Genomic DNA, 25,771 nt, shown 5'->3' with positions numbered 1-25,771 from the left:
TTATTCCGCCATCTTGGATATCCCATGGTTTTGTACAGGCGCTATATAGGCGCTAAAACAACTGAAACGAGCTTCAGAAAATACAACTGTACTTCATCTACAGTCCTTACTGTATCAATAAATGATTTCTACTCTAATTACCTATTTCATCACAAATTCCAGTTTTCTATCGTTTCTCCCTTGATTTTTCCACCCCCGCGAACGTCAATAGGCGCCCAGTCTAATACAATTAATGTTAAATGATTTACATTTATGTAATCTCTTGACATTTATGTATGTAGATAATATTTAATAATATTTATACACCTAATACCTGTGTAATCAATAGATCTATTAATTAGCTATCAATAAGCCATAAGTATTTATCTGTTAACTATACGAGCAAATGGTCACATTTACACACCCTCTTAACTGAGCGAAGTAAAGTCCAAGTTTTAACTTGAATATTTTGCCTTTTGTTTGTTTGTTTGTTCCACGATAACTTCTTGATTTAATCAATTTCGATAAAATTTAGTAGATACCTAGAGATACTCGGACATGCTTTCAGCAAATACATGAAATTAATTGGATGATTTTTTGGGCTCCATGGGGTTTGGGACCTGTTGGATTCATAACCGAGAGCCGGCGAGAGGACTGCAGTCACCTGGTGGTGTAGTGGTCAAGGCGCTCGCCTGGTAAACAGGAGGGCGTGGGTTCAATCCCAGCCGAGGTATGGAATTTTAGTGGTGTAGTGGTCAAGGCGCTCGTCTGGTAAACAGGAGGGCGTGGGTTCAATCCCAGCCGAGGTATGGAATTTTATCTTCAATATAATTTGAGAATTTGACCACAATAATAGTAGTAGCCTACTGCTGGAGTAAAGGGACTTTTCAGTCCTATGCGAGCAGTATTATAAATAAGCACTATTATTATAACCGAGAGCCGGCGAGAGGACTGCAAACAACAAATACCCAGTAGTGAGTGAAACCCGTGCCGAAAAATAAACTTGGAACAGTTTCTGAAAGGAATTTTACACTCTGTATCTACACGCCTACATAGGTATTTAGGTAGGTACGCAGTATAAATAATATTAGGTTCATAAATTTATACTTACTTTTATTTTTGTACGATCCGAAAACACGTATTTCTTTATTTTCAAAGGGAACCCATTTTTAAGGGATCTAAATTTTTTAAATCGCCTTATCGAAAAAAGAGACCTATTATGGCGTATTTCTTTATTTTCAAAGGGAACCCATTTTTAAGGGATCTAAATTTTTTAAATCGCCTTATCGAAAAAAGAGACCTATTATGGCCATCACGAGTTAACTTACCAAGTAAGAGGCCGCAGACTATCATTCACTGAGGTCGGCATCATGGGGAAGTTCTGTAAACTGGTGGCGGGATCCATGATGTGTGGTCCCCCTGGCGGATCAAAATCAAATCGTAAATTTTATTATTTTTATCGTGGTGAAACTTTGAAATCAAATCGAGAATCACGAGTTAACTTACCAAGTAAGAGGCCGCAGACTATCATTCACTGAGGTCGGCATCATGGGGAAGTTCTGTAAACTGGTGGCAGGATCCATGATGTGTGGTCCCCCTGGCGCATCAAAATCAAATCGTAAATTTTATTATTTTTATCGTGGTGAAACTTTGAAATCAAATCGAGAATTTTATTAGCGGTGAAGAGCCTCGGCGCAATTTGTGGACATAACAGAACCTATGAGTTTGCGTTGCGATTATCTCAAAATCAAATACAAATACGAAAGTAAAAATATTTTGGACTCTGCTCAAAATAAACCGGGAACCTTCGACTCACAAAAGTAAAGTGATATGCACAGTGAGGGTACCTGAATGGGACTATGGTCAAGTCCGTCTCAGGAAGTTGGGTACAACGACATAATTATGTACCTGAATATCCCTCATCTGACCCCTACAATTTAGGGGCCCTTAGCTAGCTCTCTGGCCTTGATGACACCTCTTGGTATCCTCTTAATGGGATAGTCTATGGACTCACAGCTTTTCTCTGGAATAAACCTGAGTATGCGGACTCTTTAGAGGTGCTGCAGGTTAATTTTAGAGAAACTGGGGAGGTTGAAATATACCAGTGAGGGTACTTCTAGGTTCCATCAAGGCCAGGGTATAGCAGCTTGGGCAGGGGAAAAAATACTGGTCACAATAGATCTACAGAGGTCGCAGTGTTAATTGCATACTCTCTTGGGAGAGGAGCAACCAGTCCTATAATAGAATAGAATAGAACTAAGAAATATTTTTAGTTTACCTATCTGCTTCGCCGTAACTGTCCATTTATCAGATTTTGATTAAATTTATGGGTATATTAAATGAACTTTTAAACTTTTATTTTATTGATAGGTAAATTAGAAGTAAAATAAATGAAAATCCCTCAAATGAAGATCCCTCTATTGACCTACGTATTCCTCTATCAAACCTTCGCTTTCGGGACGATAAGACCTTAGCAGTTACAGTTCCCTCTATCAAAGCTCTAACCCCCGGGGTGACAAAGTAATAGTAATAATAGTGCTTATTTATACTGCTCGCATAGGACTGAAAAGTCCCTTTACTCCAGCAGTAGGCTACTACTATTATTGTGGTCAAATTCTCAAATTATATGAGGATAAAATTCCATACCTCGGCTGGGATTGAACCCACGCCCTCCTGTTTACCAGGCGAGCGCCTTGACCACTACACCACCGAGGCAGGTTTAACTGTAACAATTTTGTCTGAAAAGTATGCTGTGTCGTTTTGGCAACCCAAACTTTGGGCAGTCCGTCAATAAATTTTGTTGATTGTTTCCGTCTCCAAAATTGTTAGTTTTACCCTCCCGCTTGACCTCTCCTTGAGTCTACTCACCCAGTGGATTGTCCAACAGATGCTGCCCATTGCTGCTCAGGACTTGGGGTACTTTGAGCGTAGGAATATAATGCGAGAGACCCTTATTCATATGCTGCTGATGCTGCAGGTGAGCCATATGTTGCTGCATACCCAAATAAGTGACCTTGTCCATGGGGAAGATCTGAAATGAAACAGGCTGGTGAACTATCACGGGAGCGAGCTCGACGAAACAGTGAAACAACATGGCTAGGTGTTTCTAAGTTTCTATACTAGTAAACTTTCTGTGAGTTTCTACATAGGATGGGTAAGATTTGTTAGAATTGCACAATAAACTTGGTGAAAATGTTGAAGAACTGCTATGCAAAACACACTAGAAACGATCTAACCCTAACTGAGTAGGTAGGTAGGTAATCACAAAATAGGTAAGGAAAGTAAAAAAACTGCCCATTATCTGGAACATAATATGAGTCATCAAACTCTCAGTTTTAAATGAACAGATTAAAGAGATTAAACCATCTAAAAAGAAATCAAATAATTGACTGTAAACTCCGAGGGTTTAAGAAAATATCTGAACGACTCCACATCTCGACAACGAATACAATACTAGAAATGGGCAAAAAAAAATCCAGCTCTATTGACTAGCCATTTGCAAAAACCAGTTAGATCTGAATAAATCTGAAAAATGCCAGTACCTAAAACAAAATAGCTAAAATGCTCAACAACTCAACATTATAATTATAATGAACCTAAACTATAGCTAATATAGCTCAAAATGTTACTTTCTATTACCCTTACGTATAGGGAACCTATACAAGGTAATGAGAAAGTATTGCAATCGGTCCAAATTTTCAAAATCGGGAACTGGTTGGAAATATCCGTTTTGGGGTCCCCTGATTCCAAAAAAGTGGTTTTTTAGCCGATGGTCTGTACGTACGCAAGGATATACGGATGTTTTTTTAATAGAAAAACATATAGGTACCTTAGGTAGTTCAAAATCCGAGGGTCGAGTTTTGATATATGAGCAATAGTAAATGGCACCAAAATAAAACCTGCGCTTAACATAAGAATAATTAGGTATCTACGAGTATGCTAATATCCACTGAATTTTGTCTGAAGTCTGGTTCGCTTGGACTGCCTTGTAAACGCTAGTTCGCAGGTTTGATTCCGGTCCGGGACAAATTTTATCCTAAACAGATAAGGTTTGTTCTCGGAACGGCTGACTTTCTCCTATCCTGTCCTCCTTCTCTCTTAGATTCTGGAATGATAAGACCCCTGATCCCTCTATCAAACCTCTGAAAAAACATGCATGATTATTAGAGCTTTTGTTTTTTGGTTGCATGAATTTTCGGCCGACTTAGGTACTTCCCCTATCAAGATATCCGATATTCGAACTCAAGTACAAAAACCTTACAGTTCAAATTTTTATACTCTAGCTGTTTAGGTCCATAAATTTTTACTTTTATTTTTGTACCATTCGACTTTTTTTACTACTCTTTGTTTGTGGTAGTTATTTCTGGTTCACTATATTCTGTACAGGTACTGAGACCGACTTTCTTTAGGGTTAAATGTTTTAGTTCTTACAATTTTGTTTATACCGGTAATACCGGCAACCTCCGTGCCCGAGTGGGTATCACTGTTTGCTTGCATCACGCTAGGCTTGCACGCAGGAGGTCCGGGTTCGGTTCCCGGCGGTGGCGAGGTTTTTTTCGGCTCTGTGCTTGGAGTTCGGTGTGCACTCAGCCTCGTGAGGACAATTGAGTAGCTACTTAAATCGAGTAGTGACCAGTGGCGGCATTACAAGTCGAAGGGACGAGCGATAATAAATATGATGATTGAGTAAAATTTACTCAATCATCATATTCATTTAATGAAAGACTTGTAATACTGTGATACCCACAAAGTTGTGAGAAAGCTCTCTGCTTTACCACAAAGATAACATGATTTGATTTGATTTTGATTTTGTTTTTACAGTGTGTTGTCCCCCGTAAATAATTGTACTTACTTTTGGTAACTTTTGTTTTATTCATGTTATTAGATAATATTTGTCACAACCTAAAACGATCTTTTTTCCTTGAATAAAGATCATTTCCAAACCTTCTCTTTCAACCTTCTTTTAATTGAAAAATCGTACGCACAACATTTTCAATCTCCTGTGTGAGATAGGGTAATTACTTATATTACTCGCCCACCTAAAAAACGTACCATTTATTGGCCCACCTGCCCACATTTATTTTTCTAATTTTTGTTTTTATGACTACATTTTTTGAATAGCACTGGTTCGATAGCAGTATTTAAGCCCTTTCTTTTGATGGATTTGGATCTTGAAAAATTTCGTCCAGTTCAGACTTATGTGGCGTATGGTACAGGTGGGCCAATAAATGGTACGTTTTTTTAGGTGGGCGAATAAATGGTACACTTACCCTATTTAAAGTCTATTTCTGTCTCGCGTCTTCTCCAAGCTCAGTGTTACCCTCCTGACGAATATCGGAGAAGGAACAAAAAAATCGGATCGAATTTCCTAGACGTTGGAAACCGGACAAGGTCGACCACTTTACGGTTTCGAGCGATTTTTATGGACGCCTCCGAGGCGATTCGAATATAAATCAGTCAATCCCGTCTCCCAGGAAAGTGGCTAAATTTAAAAGCCTGCGCTTTTGCTGATAGTTATGCGTTTTTGCTGCTAGTTATGAGATAGCAGGCTGCTGATATGAAGTCGGTTAATTATAAACAAAGCATTAGGTACTAGTTTTTCCTGTCCTGCATTTCGCCCTGTGATTGATTTACGATCCGTTTTCAGTAATCAAGTCAGACCTATGTTATGTTCTATGTCATTTACACATTGTATATTAGGTAGGTATCTACTATCTATAGTACTAACATGTTACGAGTAAGAGTCTGGCTCGCATTTGTGAGTCAAAGTCTGAACACGGTACTATAAATGTGAAAACTTTCGTTTTAATTTTACGTTTTCTTGTGCAGGAATGGTGTGTCCAAACATAGTCGACCGGCCCGGCCGTCGATCGACGAGGTAAAACTATGTTGTCCTGGCAGTGTGCTCAGTGTGGACGGTTCAGTCGACATCAATCGACGGGCGGTAGACCATGTGTGGACACACCTCAAGAGCGACCATCACTCAGACAATGGACCAGATTGTCTGAAGTCGGAAGGTTTTTCCCCCACACACGTTCTGGGAGTCTGACACACTTAGGTTTGTCCGACAGGCGAAGCATGAGTGGATAGGAGTGTTAACACTTGATAATAAATAACTTCTACATGCTGCTCTTACAAGGAGGAAAACTTGTCTAAAGATGGGAAGATGAACTCTTTGTCAATAATAAACAAGAGTACAAGAACATAGTCCTTATCTATTAAGTACAAAGAAAACTTATTAAGTAACTTTCCATTCTGGAATATACACTCGTATCAGGTGTGCTCCTATGCATGCATCTTTGTAGGTTGTTTTATACATATTTATTCATGTTTCTAATTGCTTGGAACTTCTGCAAGTGCTTGATAAGAAGAATGCCACAAGGTTTTCCATTTATCCTACGCCTTTTTCTGCTGATATTTCTTCAACAGATGTTATATGCTTTAACTAGACTTTAACTTAAGGTAATTCTTGCTGAGCAACATTTCATTTTAGATTGGTAATTTGGTACCATTGATACCACTTGGGATGGCAAAAAATTGAATCAGCTATTAGACAGAGCATAAAACGAGCTGTAGATCGCTGATTCCATCATCTTGGACTCGAACCACCAACCTCTAAATCCGAAGTCCAGATTTTCGATTCCCGCCCGGGGCGGATTTTATCTTGAGCGGATAAGGTTCCTTCTTGGAAGGGCTGGCTTCTCCTATACCTACTGGCTTCCTTCTCTCTTCGCTTTCGGGACGATAAGACCTTAGTAGTTTCAGTTCCCTCTATCAAACCTCTACCTATACCTACTGGCTTCCTTCTCTCTTCGCTTTCGGGACGATAAGACCTTAGTAGTTTCAGTTCCCTCTATCAAACCTCTAAAAAAATCTACTTTCCATCCATTTCTATCTCGCGTCTTTCTGTCGAAACTTCTGCATAAACCAAAGATAACATATAACCAATATACCTATACGTAAACAGAGGATAGGTGAGTATAGACAGATTGGGAACATGATCTCCCAGCACGAGAGGCAACCCATCCCGACAATCATCTACCTAAATATTTGCCAAACAATTACAAAGAGGCAACACAAGCCCAAGAGCTTTGTCTGTGAAAGCCATTGTTAATGAATAATGTATGTAGATCGCCCATAAGATCATGACGCGTGCATATTTCGTAGCCGCGGGCAGGATTTGAACCTCGTACTTCGCTATTGTTGAGATTCCGAGTCGCGAGTCGTGGAGAAAAATAAAATGTATAACAAAAACTTGAACTTGTCTGCTTGTCCTTGACTGTCTTCGCGATTTATGTTGTAGGAGCTTTTATCGCCCTCGGGAACTTCGGGTTACATGTTGGATGACCGCGAGGTACATGTTAAGAGACCCTTTCATCGCACGAGATCTTTGGATTGAAACCCCCACCCTTCCAAATTCCAAGGACTTGAGTACACGTCTTTGTAATTTCCAAAAATGTTTTCTTTGAACGCCACCATCTAATTCCTGAGCCTTGACCATACGAGTACTTAATCATTACAAATTCGATGGGACCTCAACTCCTCACTCCACGAAAACTTTCATCAAGCACCTAATATCTAAGTGCCTGCGGCGTCGTACTTACAGAATGAGAGAATCGAAGAAAATTTAGATAGCGCACCTCCGATATAACTTTATGGGAAATTCTTTGGTTTGTCAAAGAAAATACGAGATACCACTATGTACGAAAACTGCAGTGCATTCTTTCTCTGACCTTTCCTTTGGGGTCTTTGGCCGTCTTCCAAATCCTTCTAACATTCCTTTCGAGGTACAATTTTAACTTCCAATTGATCTATTTTTAAATATAGATGTAGAAATTTAACTTTCAAATGCAATGGGTCTATTTTTACAGCTACGAATTTTCTGCATGAATTCCCCTGTCGCCGCGCCGCCGTCAGAAATAAGTGCATTCTTTCTCTGACCTTTCCTTTGGGGTCTTTGGCCGTCTTCCAAATCCTTCTAACATTCCTTTCGAGGTACAATTTTAACTTTCAATTGATCTATTTTTAAATATAGATGTAGAAATTTAACTTTCAATTTCAATGGGTCTATTTTTACAGCTACGAATTTTCTGCATGAATTCCCCTGTCGCCGCGCCGCCGTCAGCAATGCTCCGCACCCACTTCAAGGATCACCAGAACAATTCGTTGGATGCCGCTCGACTATGTACGTAGGACGGTGAGGTGAGACATTTAAGGTGGAAACACACAGCCATCATTTCACGTGAGCTCACGTGATAGTAGTGTGGCTGTCCTGAACGAAATTACCTACAATATTATGGGAAAACTTTTAAAACTACATCTTTCTGACTCCCCATGAGCTCACGTGACGTGATAGTAGTGTTTTTCTACCTTTAGACTCTGGTTTCAGAAGTTACATATCTGCTCAAGCTAGAAACACTTTGCAGTGTCATCTGTGAGAGAGATGATCCACCGAGGTTATAATGTTTTATTAATGACTCTTAACTCCGCGTGCAAAAAAGACGTCTTGTCCTATATTAGGGTTTGACGATTTCTTTTCGTGCACGCAGTTTGGAGTAAGACGTCAGAAGTAAGATTTGCTTCAAGGAATAGCTCCAGGACTCCAGGACCAAATTTCTGTGGCTAGATCCTGAGACTTAGTAGACTAGGGTATAATAAATCTTTCTGATGTTTGCAACTTCTGTCGACATGAACTGTTCTATAGTCCTGATTTCATTATCATTACCAAGTTGGCAAATAAATTACCAATTTTGCAGAGTTTACGTAAAACTAATTATCTTAGTGGTGAATCCTCTCTTGCAAATTAGACTGTAGAATTTTTATGACCTGTTTTGTACCCCTTCTGTTTCAAATTTAACGACACTCCTTTTGGTTCCAATACTTCTTGGCCTATTTCAGCTATGCAGGTACTTTCTTTGTTTCATTTCCTAATAACGCTCTAGTCATTTTTAATCCATGCTAATCAATAATATAATATTTAATTATATCTTTATTATTATGGTATTTCATTTACAGTCCTATGCGAGCAGTATTATAAATAAGCACTATTATTATAACCGAGAGCCGGCGAGAGGACTGCAGTTCAAATCCCATGAAATAACGAGTCAGAAGAAAAAAATGTAGGTAATGGCGGCCACCCAGACCTTCTGACAAGTCTGTCAGACTGTAGGAAAGTGTGTGGCGGAAAAAGCTTCCGACCTATTAGGTCTGTCAGACCGTCTCGTCTGAGCTTGAGTGGCTGGCATAGGACTTCATTGTCTGATCATCATTCTTGCATCTATGCCAACTTATTTCCAACAGAAATTGCAACAAGTTCATGTACCATCATGGTAAAATAGTAAGTAGACCATGTTTTTTTTTAGGTTATTCGTGCTCTGTCCTAATATTGACATTGCCAAAAACCTGTGCCAATGTCGGTAAAAGGTACTCGTAATACCTTGTTACCTAGACTACCTGTCTAGGTATTATATCTGGGGGTCTATCTTGGGTCGGTCAGCCACTCAATCTCAGACTGTCTGACAGACTGCTCTGTCAGACAGTCGGCGTTGGAACTTGTGTGTGGCGGGAAAAGCATCAGACCGAGGTCTTTCAGATGGTCTGAGCGTGTGATGGTCGGGATTATTTTTTTCTCCCTCTTGTATACAAGTGCACTGATGCAATATCCAATTAAATGACGGTCAGCGATCTTATTAAAATTCAACTGGATCACTAACTCAAAATTCTGATCCGTAATGAAGCATACACGAGGTGATACAGTTTTTTTTTCTTTTTTTTTTTACCTCTCAACTGCTCTGGTATTTGAACATCGTAAGTGAGTGAACACTGGCGTGGCGTCGCACACTACTTGCTCGAGATAACCAAGATAAAAGAAAGGAGGAAAGAAAGAGAGAAAGAGGAGAACTTGTGTACGATGATAAAAATTGTTTTCTAAAATTTGAACCCATCTCAGGTATGAATAATGAACTTTTCAGTGTATTTGTATAGGTATACATGTTAGGTGTAGGAATATATTTTTTATAGCCAATAAGTAACATAAGTTAGCTATGATAATGATATACTCGTATGTATATGTTAGGTTTTTTAATTTTTCTTCTTTCTATACTTTGGTATTAGATCTTATTTTCTAGTCAATGACGAAAGAAATCCTGAAGATTGGCGAAGATCTCAAATTTTTGATTTCTTTATTTAGAGAGTTATCCATGTACATGTTTTTTTGTTATTTACCTATAATTTTCTGAATTTTCTCTAGCATAATCAAAAAGGACACACCTGCATTCTCAAATAGATAAATTTTGTTTTCCTTAGGGTTTTCTTTAAAAGTTCGCTTTTTAATCCAAGAGGAATAACTTCATTATTTGTTTGATTTTGAATCTCTTCCTATAGTTTTAAATTGAATCTGTTTGATAGTAGGTACGTCTATGTGAATTAAATTGTCTTTGTATAACCATTGCTATAATCCGTATAATACATGATATAACCCTTGGTATCTTTTCCCATATCCTAATTATTGTAGGTGTATGTGCTCCTGTTGATTCTAGTCAATCCTACTAACATGATTCATAATCTCGTATTAGACCTCACCAAATGACCAATTTATTCAGTTGTCATAGGTACATATATGTATAAATCTCAATATGATCTATGTAAGTTGTCTTTCCGGACTCCAAGTTCTTATTCTATATTCATTGTCTTCAACTATATTCTATTCTAGTTATGTTATCAACTATTCAAAACTACCCACGATAATCTTCGTCAAGTGGCAGTTTTGTCAGGGGAATAAAATTCTTGTCTACACAAAATAGAATCAAATCGTTTTGAATTTGGTCATATCTGGTTTCAAGCACAATGGGATGTTTATTTGAAAGATTCTTAGAAAGGAAGGCAGAAAGATTCTTAGAAAGGAAGGCAGAAAGATTCTTAGAAAGGAAGGCAGAAAGATTCTTAGAAAGGAAGGCAGAAAGATTCTTAGAAAGGAAGGCAGAAAGAAAAGTAGGAAGATCCTTAGAAAGAATGACAACAATTAAGGTATCCTCACGATTCTCACGAGGTGTGGTGACAACCGAAACCCAAATACTAATAAAACGAAAAATTTCAACTCTGCCGGGAATTGATCCTGGGATCTCCAGCTTGAGGTGACATAATGGCCACTTCTACTGTAAATACGGCGACTTTCTTCCGTGTGTGATTAACACATTATGAATTTGAACTTTTTGATTAACATAACCAGACTAATGAGAGGCGTCAGTGGTCAAGGCTTGAGGTCTGTCGGATTCCTATTCTAGGGGTCGTGAGGTCGAGGTTTCGTGCGACAATTAATGTTTTTCTCAGGGAGGCCTGCCAACTCGGAAATTTACATGCTGAGGAGGTAGGTAAATAGACTGGAATGTCGCTCAGACTTCAGAAGATAATGTCATTTGAGTCTGCTTTGGGGTACGTGGATTTGAGGAATGCAAGGAAATAGGTAATGATAGGTAAGTATCTATGTATCTGTATATACTTCTAGTTCCAAATCCATATACATAATATACCTAAGACAGTTATTTCTGATCCTCAGCTAAAATAACGTAACAGTAACGTAGCTAATACTCGTACTTTGATCAGGTACTAATAAAGTACTTACGACTTATACTAATACCCTTACAGCTTGATCTATTTCTCATTGATGGTAAAACCCTTTCAGAATATAACCTTGCGTCATTGATGTACCTAATACGTATAACCGAGTCCCTGATGGTAAAACCCTTTCAGAATATAACCTTGCGTCATTGATGTACCTAATACGTATAACCGAGTCCCTAGTGACATTATCCCGATCCAAGCCCCACCTTTAATTCTTAATAGACGTACCTCTAGCATTTGACATTCATCTATAACTAACATCTATGACTTTCCATTTCCATTCTATTTCCATCGACACTCTGTGTGACGTGAAGTAAAAGTTATACTCTCAGATTTTCTTCAAATTAAATTGATCCCAGGGGCAAGGAAAACCTAAACCGTTGACAAATGGGGTGTGCCTGAAGGCATGTGATGTGTTCCAATCTTCTCGAGCCCAATATACCTTTCGACCCTAATCTATTTTTAATCATTCGAATTTATTCGACTTTCAATCTAAATCTATTTCAATCATCCTAAAGTGTCAGAAAACCATAAACCACAGGCGATAAAACACTGGATTTTCCACTTACATAATTGGTACTTGATTGATTTCCTATCTTTGATCAGAACGTCAGAACCACATGAATAAATCACCCTCGTGCTCACACTTCACTCAAGGAACTCAAGATCCTGAACTTGATTCTAATGGTTCTCCGGGTCTGTAGATCTAGATCTCTGTGCAAGACCAAAGTTAAGGTCAAATTTCTGATCTGGGTGTGTCCACCTGGAAACACTTTCACCCCTTGCGGTCCTCGCGGGACACGCTTGGTCTTGGACCAGAGCGAATGCAGACCCGCCCTCGCACTAATGAACTTGACTTACCCGATGGGTTAAGTGGCACTTCGCGTTCTTTTACACATAATATAACTTATATTATTACTTAACATATTTGCTGCAGCTATTATCTATTAAATCCATTATCCGCATCTATTATTATAAGTGTAATTGGTTGGCTTTATTGCTTCTATAATTACAGTGAGTGGTTGTGTGAAGTATGTGGATCATTTTTCTTCCCATTTACCTACTGATATCACGCGACTACTTTGGTTATAAAGTGATAAAGAGAAGTTAAAGTGATCTTGGTCAGATACCTACTTGATGATCCGGATATCCTTTGCTAATACATTTCCGTCCTGACATGAAGGATAAGAGACAAGAAGAGCGTTTACAATGAAAAATGCTGTGACGTATGTATTAGGTATGCAAGTATTTTGATATTGTGTTCTAATTCTGTCCCAGCTGGAGGAAAAGTCACATGGGAGTTTTCTGAAGATAAAGTGATCTTGGTCAGATACCTACTTGATGATCCGGATATCCTTTGCTAATACATTTCCGTCCTGACATGAAGGATAAGAGACTAGAAGAGCGTCTACAATGAAAAATGCTGTGACGTATGTATTAGGTATGCAAGTATTGATATTGTGTTCTAATTCTGTCCCAGCTGGAGGAAAAGTCACATGGGAGTTTTCTGGTTTTATAAATACAGGTTTAGTTTATTTACAATGTTTTATCACAACCAACAAGTATCCTAACTAAAATACCTAGCTCTTAGAGAAGCTGTAGCTAAAACCATCAGGTGATCTGTTCAGATCGAGCTTGCCTGGTGGGAAAAATCTGTGTGGAGCTTCAGTAGAGGCTGAACAGATCACCCGGACCAAGTTTTTGCAACCCTCTCGCCCCGACCAGCAGACAATTTTGAGGGAAGAAGAAGAAGAAGAAGAAGAAGAACAAGAAGGGGTGAAAATTACACTTTGTAAAAAAGGGGAGGGGGAGGAGGAAGAGGAGAAGAAGAAGAAGAAGAAGAAGAAGAAGAAGAAGAAGAAGAAGAAGAAGAAGAAGAAGAACAAGAAGGGGTGAAAATTACACTTTGTAAAAAAGGGGAGGGGGAGGAGGAAGAGGAGAAGAAGAAGAAGAAGAAGAAGAAGAAGAAGAAGAAGAAGAAGAAGAAGAAGAAGAAGAAGAAGAAGAAGCAGGAGTAGACGAATAAGAAGAAGGAAGAAGAAGAAGAAGAAGAAGAAGAAGAAGAAGAAGAAGAAGAAGAAGAAGAAGAAGAAGAAGAAGAAAGAAGAAGAAGATGAAGAAGAAGCAAGAGGAGGAGGAGGAGGAGGAAGAGGAGAAGGAGGAGGGGTGAAAATTAAACTTCTTGAAAGACACGAAAAAGAGGAAGAAAGTTGCAAGAATTATATGTACATAAATAATTAGGTAGGTACCTACCTGATATAATAGGTTAACCTTAATATAAACATTTTGGTGTTCTGATTTCTGATATTTATTTTAGGTTCGTAAATTAGGTAGGTAGTTAGGTATTTGAGATAACTTTAGTCAATAGGCACCTATAGTTTAGACCGTAAAATTAGTCCCTTTAGTAGTTCACATTAACACCAAAATTGGAGAGTTGAGACATTTGAGACTCCACCAGTTGAAATTGATCTAACTTGAACTTCATATTGTGTATAAATGTCTCATAGCCAGCCTAGTTAGCTTAGTTGGTAGTACGTCTACCTTGTATGCCGCGGGTTCGATTTCCGCCCAGAGCGGATTTTATTCTGAACGGATACGGTTCGTTCTCAGAACGGCTGGCTCTCTCCTATCTTGTCTTCCTTCTCCGCTTTCGGGACGACAGGACCTTAGCAGTTACAGTTCATTTATCAAACCTCTTTAAAAAAGTCTCCATTTGAGTTTTGGTTCAGTGGCTAAATTTATTTATATGACCTAGGTGCATTACCTATGTAGGTATTAGGCACGATTCAATATTAGTGGCCATTTTACATTTTGAACAGAAAGTGTTCACAGCTTTTTTCAACACCTCTAAATTTTTTACATAGGTACACAACAAAAATTTCTAAACACATCACACATCCTCACATATTCAAATTCAACTACAAGGGAAACTAATAGAAAATTTGACAATACATCAAGAACAGAATTAACAACATCTCCAATGGCAGACTTCGTATGTAAGAATATTCGGGATATGGTGTACGCCCGAAATGAAATTGTTTGTGAAAACAGAGTGATCGAACATGAGATCAACATTCTCAAAGCAGAAATAGCCCCTCTCCAGGTGGATATACAGGAACTGGAATCCGAACTGTACTTATTGAAGGAGGAAATGAGACATCACGGCCAAAATAAGAAAGTTAATGTAGATGAAATCAGGAAGAAAGAGGCCATGTACAAAAAGTTCCAGGCTGAACTCAGACATCTGAGTGAGAAGAATGATAGTCTACTCAACTGCTATCATGCTCTGGAGAAAGAGATAAATAAGTACGAGGATAAGATTGTGTCCTATGAGAAATGTCTGAACGATTTGGTGAGAACTTGTCAGGAGATGAATAATGCTGGTGAAGAGCTCAGTAATCGGAACAGAGAAACAGAGGCAAATATTCAGAATCTCAAGACAAACTTAACCAAACTGAAAGCCTGTTTGAACAAAAAATCAGCAGAACTAGAAGAGAAATGTAATGAGCTGGATGAAGCATTTCAACGCTATAAGAAAATCGAGTGTGTACGAGAGACATTGGAACGACCAGCTAAGAATTTGAGGAAACAAATAATGGAAGTAGATGCACAAAGCAATCAATGGAAACGCTGTGTGGAAAAAGAGCAGATGAGATGTGAGGCGCTCCATGACAAGCTAGTATGTTATAAAGACCTTAGCAATGCTCTACAGAGGAAGGCACAAAACTTTGAAAAAGAAATGACCAAAATACGTCAGAGAAAGCATGATCATATAAAGGAGATAATTAATTCGATTAATAAACAAAATGAGACTGAATGTCCATCACCAAACAATGAACTGGCAAAACCAATGCGCCGATCTGGATCCAGAAATGAAGTCAAAAACCAGAGAAAGACCAATACTCAGAAAAGCATGGGTAGAGATGAATGCAGAGAATGCAGACAGATGATGGTAGATAAGATCAGGGAGCTACTGTGTGAAGATTCGCCATCGACATATGAGGTGTTTCAGGAAAGGGAGATAAGACCAACTTCCAATAAGTCATACCGCCCCTAAACAAGCAAAGTAACTGAGACCAAACAACAATTATATTGAAAAAAGAGATAATAAATTATACTCCCACAATTAATATACAATATCTATACCGTACTTATTACTCTATGTAGGTAGCTAAAGTACCACACAAGGTACTAAACCTAACCTTTCTAATCTAAGTTGATACTTTCTAACCCACGGAAATGCGAAAATTATAGGTAATAAAATATGTACCTATTTATTTGTCTAAGTAAGTGCGAAGTGCTAGAGGTATGTTAGGTAGGTATCTATATATACCGGATGATTAAAAAAAAACGAACACTTATTTTTTCAATAACTTTTTTTTTTCTAGTTGACGGATTATTTTGAAATTTTAAACCAAAGAACAGAACAATATTTTGGATGTATCCTGAAAGTTTCATTGAAATATCTCGAATAGTTTTTATGGAATAGGAAACTGAAAAAAGAGTACGTTTTTTTTGGAAATTCTTACCTTATTTAGATTTATTTGAATCTGTGCACCATGGGTCCCCCCTTCTCATCAATGACTGCCCGAACCCTGGCCCTCCACTGCAAGATGGCTGCCCTTATCTTCTCCTCTGGTACTAGAGGCCAGACTTCTTCCACCCTTTCTTTCAATTCTTCCAGATTCCGGAAGGGTTCACGCCGGCCACGTCGTCATAGCCTACGGGAGCGTATGCTGTGACGTCAAAGTTCACGATTTATCGGTATTTTTTTAAATCGATTTATCTCGATATCTAGAAGTCATAGAAGAAAAGAAAATTCCGTTGGTCCTCATTTTTCCTGCTCTACATAGCTGTCTGGGTCTAGTTATGAAGAGCAGGATACTAACTTGCATAGCAAGTAGGCTATGACACTATTGCAGAATTCAGCAAGGTATTTGTAGGTGCATAACTGGCTGAGTGTTGAAATTTTAAATTTGAAGGTCTGAGAATACGAGTATAAACAAGGGCCATGGTGTTACACAGAGAAAACCCTGGACTCCCGGACCCACAGGGTCTTTCGTACACAAAATGTCCATGCTGAGGTTTAGGTGTAGGGACAAACAGGCCTAAAAGTTTACTCAGAGGTGCACCTGAAAATATCTTTGCGAGGCCCCTAAATGCCCGGGAGGTTGCGGAGTTAAAATTTTATGTAAATTCACTTCCTTTGAAAGCAACACCAAGTGGGTAACACCTACTAATAAGTACCCATCGCACCACAGAACTTAAGTAAATTTAAAAGTATGACATGACTTTAAACTTGAAATAGTTTAAATTAGGTACCTACCTACCTACGCCCTAATTTCACGTAAAGATAAAGAGCACTTCGAGGAATATTTAACCTCAGTGGTGTAGTGGTTCGCGTGGAGGACTTCAGATCTGGAGGTTGGTGGTTGAATCCAAGACAAATCATGGAGCGGGTTTGATTCTAAACAGGTTAGGTTTGTTCTATGAACGGCTAGCTTTCTCCTATCCTGTACCTACTCCTCTCTTCTCTTCGATTTCTGGAAGATAGTTATTGGAGTGCTCTTTTTAGCTCTCTGTATACCTACAGGTTTCAAACCAGTATAAACAAGAAACTAATCTTGATTAATTTATAAGAATCTTCATTTAGATATTATTGACATAACACGCAGAGATGCGTGCGTGCATAGTTTTCATGACCCTCAGCTCCAGCCCTGCCCAACCCTTATGAATTACGAACCCCCCTAATAACACGCAGAGATGCGTGCGTGCATAGTTTTCATGACCCTCAGCTCCAGCCCTGCCCAACCCTTATGAATTACGAACCCCCCTATAGAAAACTTTACGACATTTGTGTGTTACGCACTTGGATATTTTTTTGGAACTGCGTTTTTTACTCTCTCTTCCTGAGTTATCTCGTATGTTTTGTGTCCACCAGAATGTGCCAGGTGTACTGTGTTTTATCATAAGAAAGGGTGTTATGTATCCCCGGAGATATTCTATACTCTATAGGTATACAGACTATATTTTATTTAATTTATATTATATTTATTTCTCTATCTCGGGAAAGACGTAGTCAAAGGAGTAGATTTCTTTATCTGACTTGAGGACTTTAAAAATATAAAGAACTAAAATGAGATTTGATATCCATTTGGACTAAGGACACTGGATGGGATCCAAATGGACGTGCCGTGTGTAATGCCCTTAAGATCGAGCCTCCAAAAAGATCAATCCAATTAGTACCTACAACTGCGTTTTTTACTCTCTCTTCCTGAGTTATCTCGTATGTTTTGTGTCCACCAGAATGTGCCAGGTGTACTGTGTTTTATCATAAGGGAGGGTGTTATCTCCGGAGATATTCCATAGGTATACAGACTATATTTATTTAATTTATATTATATTTATTTATCTATCTCGGGAAAGACGTAGTCAAAGGAGTAGATTTCTTTATCTGACTTGAGGACTTTAAATATGAAGAACTAAAATGAGATTTGATATCCATTTGGACTAAGAACAAAAGATGGGATCCAAATGGACGTGCCGTGTGTAATGCTCTTAAGATCGAGCCTCCAAAAAGATCAATCCGATTATTACCTACCTACCTAGTTTTTTTTTTATTATTATTATTATTCTTTCAAACGTAAAAATATTACAATTACATGAAAGATTACATAGTAAAGTACAATAATAATAATTAATGAAAGATTAGGTACATATTTAAAATAAATTAAATATAAATCTAATAGATAGGTAATACAACATATTACTTATCTTAGCCGATGTTGAAAATTATATTATATTTATTTCTCTAGTATTTACCTACCAAGTTCACTGACCTTTACAACTAATCAGTAGTGAGTAGTATGGAATATTTGGAATTAGGAGTACTCTTCAGTAGGTACCTAGTATTTACCTACCAAGTTCACTGACCTTTACAACTAATCAGTAGTGAGTAGTATGGAATATTTGGAATTAGGAGTACTCTTAAGTACAAAAGATAATGCATTGGAGTAGCTTATCATCCTCAGTGGTGTAGTGGTTCGCGTGGAGGACTTCAGATCTGGAGGTTGGTGGTTGAATCCAAGACAAATCATGGAGCGGGTTTGATTCCCTCCCCCGGACGAACTTATTCTAAACAGGTTGGGTTTGTTCTATGAACGGCTAGCTTTCTCTTATCCTGTACCTACTCCTCTCATCTCTTCGATTTCTGGAAGATAATTAGTCATTGGAGTGCTCTTTTTAGCTCTCTGTATACTTAATACCTACCAGGTTTAAAACCAGTATAAACAAGAAACTAATCTTGATTAATTTATAAGAATCTTCATTTAGATATTATTGTATTACTCATTAAATATCACGTTCTGACGTAAATTCCTCCACTTATAACTGCTCCAAGTGCTGATTGCTGAGGTCACGAAAATGATATTGGAATCTCACAGGTAGGTAATATTTATTTTGAAACATGACGGATTAACTTGAACACTTCAAACTACTAAATCTGAAGTGCCTTTCGTAATTTTCCAAAAGCGGAACACCTAGAAGTACATATATGTAGGTAGTAGAAGTATACCTACTTTATGTAAATGTAAAGGGTGTTAGGGTAAACCGCGGTAAGAGGGTTCGAATCTCAAACAGAGAGGTGAAATTTTATCTTCGATCTACCGATAATTTTACCACTGAGTTTCCTTCAACTGGTCCTGAAAATTGAAAATGCCTGAGTTGTCAATACAGCAGGCCATACATTTTTTTTCCCTTTGTCCTTTATTTTAAAACAACAATACATAGTACCTACACCTACCTAATATGACTGTCTTTGCACGACGAGACGACCTATTTTGTATTGGTTCAAATTTCAATTCTTTAGAAACTTGGCATTGTAAATATTGCATCCCTTGTAAATTTGTATTGCTGACTGATTTTTCCCCCTTATCCTGAAATTTAATTTGAAAATCTAGAAAGTTCCACATTTCGCTATTTACATCAGAATACTAATAGTACACTAATTACTAAGTCCACAATAAGGGGTCAAAGTACGAAAAACAATGAATCAAATGAGTGATGTTTGAATTTAATCAGAAAATTAATCATTGCATGGCCGCGTGTTACAAGTTCGGGTTAAGTTTATTATGATGGAGCTTTGTTGCCATTTAGGTGCACTTTTTGATAGACGTTTGACGTCACTGCATGTAGATTGTAGGTATACCTACCTAACTGTCAGGGTCGGATTTACCACTAGGCAATGGCCTAGGGGCGCACGAGCTGAAGGGGCGCAAAAAAATCGGCGACGTGTGAAAAAAAATCAAAAAGTTGGCAGCCTTGAAGGGCCTACACATAAATTTTCAAAAAATCGCCTGCGGCGCTGAAAATTTCAATTTCCCTTTGTCTAAAATAAAATAAAGCATGAAATATAATATTACCTGCATAATAGGTAGGTAGATGGGTACATAAATACAAATTACAGAGGTATTAGGTACCTATCTGGTTGTAATTTCTGCCTGTGTTTACTTTGTAATAAGGTACGAGATAAATGTTGTTTTACCCTTACACCAACTCATTGTAACATATTTGTAAATACGAGTATGTACCTAGGTAAACCGTAAACCTAATAGGCAATGTAGTCAGCTCCCATGGCGTAGTGGTCACTGCGCTGGCGTTGCACGCGCGGGAGACCCGGGTTCGATTCCCGGCGGGGTCAAGAAATTTGTATCATGCAAATGATTGATCCCGTGACTGGCTGTTGTGGGGCCCACTCAGCGGACCCGGGTTCGATTCCCGGCGGGGTCAAGAAATTTGTATCATGCAAATGATTGATACCGTGACTGGCTGTTGCGGGGTCCACTCAGCTTCGTGAGGAAAATGAGTAGATATGTAATATAATGCGCATAGCGACCGGTGCCAGCATGGTAGGTAAACATTGGATTTTAGGATTATTGCGAGATATTGGGAAAATCCTACAATGCTGCAGTGAGCACCAAAGTTTTGACATAATAACACAAAGAAACTGCATTTACATTTAATAGGTAATGTAATTTTACCGACAGACATATACATGTTTGGTCTCAAATTCTTTTCCCTTCACTACAAGGCTAAAAATAAGCAAAACAAAGTCATTAATCAGAATTTCAATCGAGGCCTATTATTGTTTGTCAATGGAATAAAAACAAGAACCACAACTCAGGTGACGTCAGTAAAATTTATAGGCACAGCAGTTACAGTTATGCGAGCGTACATAATTACCTATTAACATGATTAAAAACTTAATAATTATTCAGAACACCTGATGTCAACCTGAAGCTATTATGTATTTATTTATTGATTTTATTAAAAAAAAAAAAAAATGTCTGACCTTATGTACTCGAGTAAATTGTACCTATACCTACGTAATTTTATTCCTATCTACGTAAGAAGCTGTCTGACAATTTGTTATAATTAAATTTTAATTAGGAGTGTTTAATAGGTATGGATTCTTTGTGGAGAAGCGCCAGTCTTTTCCAGAATAAGCAGAATATTCTTTGAGCACTTAAGCCCCCAGAATATTCTGATTGAACGAATTCCTGAATCATATAATTCTACATAATTATAATCAATTCTAAAGCCTGATAAACACGCTTCGATTTTTTCTCCTCCCTCTAGGCGTTTGCACACATAGTCGATCGATGTCCACATTGTCGACTGAACCGTCCATTATCCACACTGGCTCGATAACATAGTTTCTCCTCGTCGATCGACGGTCGTTCGACTATGTTTGGTCACACCTCAAGCACAGACCCGAAAAAAAGGACCTTCTACTCTGATGGAATTGAACCCAGGTCCTCCCGTGTGCAAGTCTCGTGTCATTCGTGTGTGGAGTTAATGTAAGGTACATAATCAAGCTGATTTATATTAGGATCATATTTATTTCTTGAACAGGTTCTAAAAACTAGAAATCAAAGCCATGAATGCATAAATAAAATAATAGGTAGGTATACATAAAATAGATATTTATTGTAGCTATCATTGCGCATCTGAGAAATGCCAAGAAAAACGTACGTACTTATTTGCATTCTAACAATAAAATCATATTGGCAAAGTGACAAAAATAAACTAGAAGTACTTACCCAACTTACCTATACCAATAAAGCGGGCATTAAATAATCTGTTGGTAGTCATAGCTAGGTACTCGTAGGTATCGAGGGTCAATTTATAATCCATGTCGTAGAAGAAAAAGAAAAATTCCCTAGTTCCTCATTTTTTCTGTTCTTTGTCTTAGAAACCTCACCCAAGTAAGCGCAACTGATCTATTAGATAAACTATGTATGTAAGGTAGGGAACTTAAGACATTGGAAACATACATTCCGGAATACCCTGTGTGATCGTACGTGATTGAAGAGGTCGAGTCTATTTTCACATTTCCAGAGTGTTTTATTTGTCCAATGTTGTCAAGTGGCAGTCACGAGCTCTCTGCATTGTGTGAATTCTACTGATCACCTATCAATCAGCTGTAATCAACAGTTTGGATCAGTAGTCAACATAATCAACAGTTCTGATCAAAAGTCAACAGGTGAGATGTGGTACCAATGGTCGTCATAGCAGAGATGATGTGAGAGAAGATGAAACCTGAAATAGACTTTGGTATGAGTTTTAGCTAAATTTCATCTACTCCATTACTCCATTTAGGAATGAGCTATTCATATTAATTCTTCTTCTTCCTCCTCTTCTTCTTCATGATCGTTCTTAGATCAGTCTCAAGTCAAAATTGACCAATCAAATGCCTTGAGACTATTCTTAGCACGAACTTAAGAGCCAGCATTTTTTTCATAAATATGGGTGTAAGTTTCAACAAGAAAGTGTGTCCTTTAAGTAATCTAGTCTCTAATCAACTCTAGTGGATGTGTCAATAATACAAAATTTAATCATGGAATGCAAAATAATATAGGTACCTATAGAATCATATTATTTTCTTTCCTCTCCCTTTTTCTTCTTCTTCTTCTTCTTCTCCTCTTCTTCTTCTTCTTCTCCTCCTCTTCTTCTTCTTCTTCTTCTCCTCCTCTTCTTCTTCTTCTTCTCCTCCTCCTCCTCCTCTTCTTCTTCTCCTCCCCCTCCTCCTCCTCTTCTTCTTCTTCTTCTTCTTCTTCTTCTCCTCCTCTTCTTCTTCTTCTCCTCCTCCTCTTCTTCTTCTTCTCCTCCTCCTCCTCCTCTTCTTCTTCTTCTTCTTCTTCTTCTTCTTCTCCTTCTTCTTCCTCATATGCCTCCTCCTTTTTCTTCTTCTTCTCCTCTTCTTCTTCTTCTTCTTCCTCATATGCCTCCTCCTTTTTCTTCTTCTTTTTCTTCTTAAGGCTTCCAGTTGTTTCCATAACAAGAAAATCATAATACATACTAGGTACTTATACAATACATAGGAGTAGATATTATGTTACACATAGGTAATATCCACATGCGGATTCAATGCATAAATTTAATTTGATTATCTCGATATCTCCTGACTCAGTAACTCAGTAGCAAAATAGACACGTGCCGTAATGATAGGTACCTATGTAGGTACATATTTATGAGATCCATCTAATAGGAGGTAGGTATATTGTATATTTATGATAATGTACCTACAAACTCGCAAATATTCAAAGCAGGTACATTATACTTACTTATTTACTTAGGGCCGTAAAGGAGTGTTGGTAGAGTAGGTAAAACATAGTAAAAATGGGTATTATGTTGTTAATAAATACATAGGTACAAACTCATGTAAGTGTTTGGGTGATAGCCAAAAACCCACATGAGCACAACTTTTTGTAGATATCACAGCATTACGATTATTTACTAAGTGCCTCCTTTGCAATCAATTTCCGTATTTCAATAATCTTTTTACACTGCTAATGCCGCGTCACTAATCGCTAATGACTTAAAGTACACATATGTAGCTACTGAATTGTCCTCACGAGGCAGTGCACCTCGAACTCCAAGCATAGAGCCGAAAGACTTCGCCCTCGCCCGGAATCAAACCTGGGACCTCCCGCGTGCAATCTTAGCGTGATACCCACTAGGCCATAGGGACTTGTTTAACGGAGTTTAACGTTTAACCAGACACTCCAGACAGCAGTTCACAGTTTGACCCAACGGCAGCCCTAGGGGGTTGTCAAAAAACTTTTTTTCCCACGATTCCCACATAGCTATTTGACCATTGACTGTTTTCATCAGTAGAGCATCACGTGATCCCGTGGCTAACTAGTTTGTCATTGGTGGAACTAGCACGAAATGTTATTGACTCATTCAGTCTGCCCAGACTACAGGCTAGGTTCTGGGTTGTCAGGTCAATTTGAATCAAATCGTTCGGAACTAATTGAAATAAAATTCACGTGAACTTCGGCTCCATATGGACTTGTGAACTACTCTCGATGCCAGCCTAGTTAGCTTAGTTGGTAGTGCGTCTGCCTTGTAAGCGCTAGGCCGCGGGTTCGATTCCCGCCCGGAACGGATTTTATCCTGATGGGATAATGTTCATTCTCGGAACGGCTGGCTTTCTCCTATCCTGTCTTTCTTCTCTCTTCGATTTCGGGACGATAAGACCATAGCAGTTACAGTTCCCTCTGTCAAACATCTTAAAAAAAAAAAAACTACTCTCGATATTGGATTCGGATGAAATCGATTGATTCAGATCAATGAAGACGATTTCAAACACTTATATCGGGAACGGTTTTGTGAACTAACGTAAAACCAAACAAGTGGTAAAGCGCTTGTTTGCCATGCAGATATTCCCGGGTTGCCGGGTTCGATCCCACCATCGACAAAAATTTGTACTCATTTTTCGATTGCAAATATTTCAACGGGTTACTTTCTGGTGTTCTCGTGTTGACCTAGCATCTAAATGGGAAGTATTGTGTCTCTTCTCGCCCATTTGATGAGAGGCATACTACGGGATGGACATGCTACGACACAGACCACACGAGTCTAATATTCTGGTGTTCTCGTGTTGACCCAGCACCTAAATGGGAAGTATTGTGTCTCTTCTAGCCCATCTGATGAGAGGCATACTACGGGATGGATATGCTACGACACAGACCACACGAGTCTAATGTAGCAATTGTTTCATTGCTACGAAATAAAAACGGCGCGGCAGTGAAACACTCATCTTTTTTCTAAGTTCTTATTCTTACCCATTATTTTCATTTTTCTAAACATTATTTTCACGTAAACAATATTGTTCAACAGCGCGCGCTTACCTTGATTTGCCCTTCCAATTGCCGATTAGCTGATTAATCACAAGATCGACGATATTAGCCACAAATCCACAATAATAATAACGATGATAAGTAAGTGTAGGTACTATCATCTATCTTGGAGACTTGAACACCCAATGAAAATGGCGAGAGCGTTGACATCAGACCGTAAACCGTATCAGACTACTGATAGCTCCTATGAAGGCTAAGGTAACGAGTGATCAGATTTCTAGTGATCAGAATTCTTTTGACGTGACGTCTATCGTCTATATTACGAAAAAAAAAAAATCCAATACCTACATAGGTATTTGAGTTAATCATGAAATTTGGCCAGAAATGTCGTTCCTAGGTCAATATTTTATGCATAAATTTCAACAGCGCTTACCTTGATTTGCCCTTCCAATTGCCGATTAGCTGATTAATCACAAGATCGACGATATTAGCCACAAATCCACAATACCTACCTAATAATGATGATAAGTAAGTGTAGGTACTATCTTCTATCTTGGAGACTTGAACACCCAATGAAAATGGCGAGAGCGTTGACATCAGATCGTAAACCGTATCAGACTGCTGATAGCTCCTATGAAGGCTAAGGTAACGAGTGATCAGATTTCTAGTGATCAGAATACTTTTGACGTGACGTCTATCGTCTATATTACGAAAAAAATTGCAATAGGTACCTACATATTTGGGTTAAAATCATGAAATTTGGCCAGAAATGTCGTTCCTAGGTCAATATGTTATGCTAAATTTTATGCCTTGTCGAGGACTCGAACCACCAAACTTTGAAGTAAAAAAAACATCTATAATAACAATGAAAATTATAAGGTACATTGTTGTGTTGATTTGATGAATAAGGAAAACGGGTTATTTTCCTCAAACGAAAGAGTAATACTGGAAATTATTTTCAACCTCCCCAGTTTCTCTAAAATTCACCTGCAGCACCTCTAAAGAGTCCGCATACTCAGGTTTATTCT

The 25,771-nt window shown here is 38.3% G+C and overlaps 1 protein-coding gene across 1 annotated transcript; it reads right to left on the bottom strand.

The window, feature by feature from the left end:
* LOC103518022 lies at window positions 1–24,946 on the bottom strand. Its single transcript, XM_026829934.1, has 4 exons — window positions 24,795–24,946; window positions 2,848–3,010; window positions 1,308–1,398; window positions 1–61 (listed from the first exon to the last, which is right to left on the bottom strand). The coding sequence occupies exons 2-4, from the start codon at window positions 2,999–3,001 to the stop codon at window positions 1–3; spliced, it is 306 nt and encodes a 101-aa protein (XP_026685735.1). The 5' UTR covers window positions 3,002–3,010; window positions 24,795–24,946.
* Window positions 24,947–25,771: the final 825 nt, after the last annotated feature.

The sequence above is a fragment of the Diaphorina citri genome, unplaced genomic scaffold (genome assembly GCF_000475195.1).
Source record: "Diaphorina citri unplaced genomic scaffold, Diaci psyllid genome assembly version 1.1 scaffold2044, whole genome shotgun sequence".
Taxonomy (NCBI): Eukaryota; Metazoa; Arthropoda; class Insecta; order Hemiptera; family Psyllidae; genus Diaphorina; species Diaphorina citri.
The sequence above is the reverse complement of the archived record's forward strand: the minus strand, read 5'-3'. Positions and strand labels throughout refer to the sequence as shown.